This window comes from Babylonia areolata, chromosome 13, assembly GCF_041734735.1.
Source record: "Babylonia areolata isolate BAREFJ2019XMU chromosome 13, ASM4173473v1, whole genome shotgun sequence".
NCBI lineage: Eukaryota > Metazoa > Mollusca > Gastropoda > Neogastropoda > Buccinidae > Babylonia > Babylonia areolata.
In genome coordinates this window covers 38,358,567-38,361,066 of record NC_134888.1, presented here as the reverse complement: position 1 = coordinate 38,361,066, position 2,500 = coordinate 38,358,567, and the positions used below count along the sequence as shown (strand labels likewise).

The 2,500-nt window shown below is 45.8% G+C and overlaps 1 protein-coding gene across 4 annotated transcripts in view; it reads right to left on the bottom strand.

Annotated features, from left to right (window-relative positions):
• The window catches only part of LOC143289262 (uncharacterized), a 237,777-nt gene that overhangs the window by 166,348 nt on the left and 68,929 nt on the right, over positions 1-2,500 (bottom strand). For all 4 annotated transcript variants that reach the window (XM_076598257.1, XM_076598255.1, XM_076598256.1 and 1 more), the window contains one exon: positions 290-409. In XM_076598257.1, coding sequence (XP_076454372.1) covers positions 290-409 — 120 coding nt within the window. The remainder of the gene's footprint in view (positions 1-289; positions 410-2,500) is intronic.

Here is a 2,500-nt window from a genome sequence, read left to right as displayed (position 1 = left end):
ACTTTTAGATATTTTGCAGACTTGCTGATGATACCCTAAGGTTACTGTGTGAATTTTTTCAATGAATTCGGTTTCTCTATCACTGAGAAAATACTTGTCAAAAAGCGGTTCACTTTTTGGGGGACACCCGATATACATATATATATATATATACATTATATCCATTGTAAAAACAGCATAAACACACACACACACACACACACACACACACACACACACATACACACACACACACACACACACACACACACACATATACATATATCAAAAGAAGAAAAAAAAAACTGACCTCTTCAAACTTGAGGAAGAGACGTTCAATGTACACCTTCCTTCCCAGGTGCCCGCGGAAGTGTTTCTGTATCACCACAGCCGCTCGGTCTTCGGCACTCAGGCGGGCGGCCCCACCGCACTGAAACACACCCCAAAACACAACACATGATGTAATATTATGACGGTCAGTCGTGTCCGAAAATGACCTTCAGAACACTGTTGTTCCGACTATCTGGGTTAGAGTTTGATAATAGTGGAGAGTGTCTCGCCCATGTTAATCCCCCGCTCTCTCGGCTAAGTGTTCTTTTGGACGGTCAGCGTTGGGGTGGTCTCCATATGCCGACTGGCCCGCAAGACTGCAGCACTGATAGCCAGAGTGCAATATTGCCTCCAAGTTTGAAAGTCACAGTCCATCACAAAAGACTAAGCTGTCAATTTAATGGATTCCCATTGCAGTGGAGAAACCATTGATCAGACAGCTCTCTCTTTGCGGGGCGGGGGGCGGGGGGGGAGGAGTGGGGGGGGGGCAGAGGGGGTTACTGCATTCTGGCGACAAGCTCTTCCCAGAGAGAGCAGCCCAAATTCCACACAAAGAAATTTGACAAGAATTAATACACCAGACTGTCACTGATGATGGAAGAGGCGGCCGTAGTGATGGTGATAATAATGATGACAGTGATGACAAAAACAGACGATGATGGTCATGACGATGGTGATGCTGACGATGATGATGATATCGACGACAGTAATCACGCCATGATGGTGATGGTGATTTGAATCGATCTGAACTTGCTTGGTGAAAAAGTTGGGACGGCGAGAAAGTGGACAAGGGGACAAGTGGACAGTCTTCTTCTTTTTCAGCCTTCCGGAAAACAAGGCCCAAATCCGACATTCTCCTCCTTCTTCCTGCTCCTCACAGTTCCCCAATGTCCCCTCGTCTCTCACTCTCTCTTTCCTTCTATCTCTGCCCTCTTTTCTTTCTTCCTGTCTCCCTCTCTTTCTTTCATCTCTTCTTTAACGCACCCAGCTCCCTCCCTCTCTCTCTCTCCCCCCACCCCTATCCCCCCACCCCTACACCCCTCCTTTCATCTCCCTCACTCGTTCTGTGTCTGCCTTTTTTTCCTTCGTGCTTTTCTCTCCTCCCCAGAGTCACACGCACCAACCCACCCACACACACACCATTGACCCCCTACACCCCCCACTATGTCTGACAAGACCCCCACCCCCCACCCCCCGGCCCCCAACACACACACACACACACACACACACACACACACACACATACATACATACATACATACATACATACATACATACATATAATGTATTACATGTATTATTAAGAGAAAACATAAACGGTTAGCGCGGATCGAAGTCTGCCCGTTAACGCGTTCCACACCACACAATAGGAGACGCCTACAATATAAGGACACTTAGTAATATACATATATATACACAGAGAGAGAGAGACAGACAGACAGACAGACAGAGAAATATATCGATATATATCGATATAACACACACACACACACACACACACACACACACACACATATATATATATATATATATATATATAGAGAGAGAGAGAGAGAGAGAGAGAGAGAGAGAGAGAGACAGATACATACATACATACATACATACATACACACATGTATTACATATATCATTATAAACAAAAACGGTACGGGCGGATCGATGTCTGCCCCTTCCACACCACACCACGCCACACCACAGGCACTGTTTCGCGTGTCCCGGGTCCCCATAGTAGGTAATAAGTAGGCGTGGTCTGTGTGGACTTGCGCGAGTATGATTCCATCATCCATCATCATCTGAACCAAACTACGAGAGGGCGCGGTGTGAGTGTGCGGTGCTTGCTGTCTGGCTGCCACTCAGTACGTGTGTCTCACTTGTCTGGTGACCGGTCGCTTACTTCACAACTCGCGTCATTCTGTTGATGTAATTAGTTGTTTTTTTGGTGTGTTTTTTCATTCGTGGTCTTTGTGTGAGTGATTTCAATTTTCAAATCCCCTGTATGGGATACCCGTCGCATTGATACAATATAAAGCACATCGCAGTATATTGTATGTGTAAGTCAGATGTGTCTTTTTTTCTTTTTCTTTTTTACCTGAGTTGTTTCCTGGATACCACGGATATAATTCATGTTGCTGTGTTTGCAACATTCTTTGTTTGCTCTGCCACCGGGCCAAACCTGATCGGCAAAAGCGCT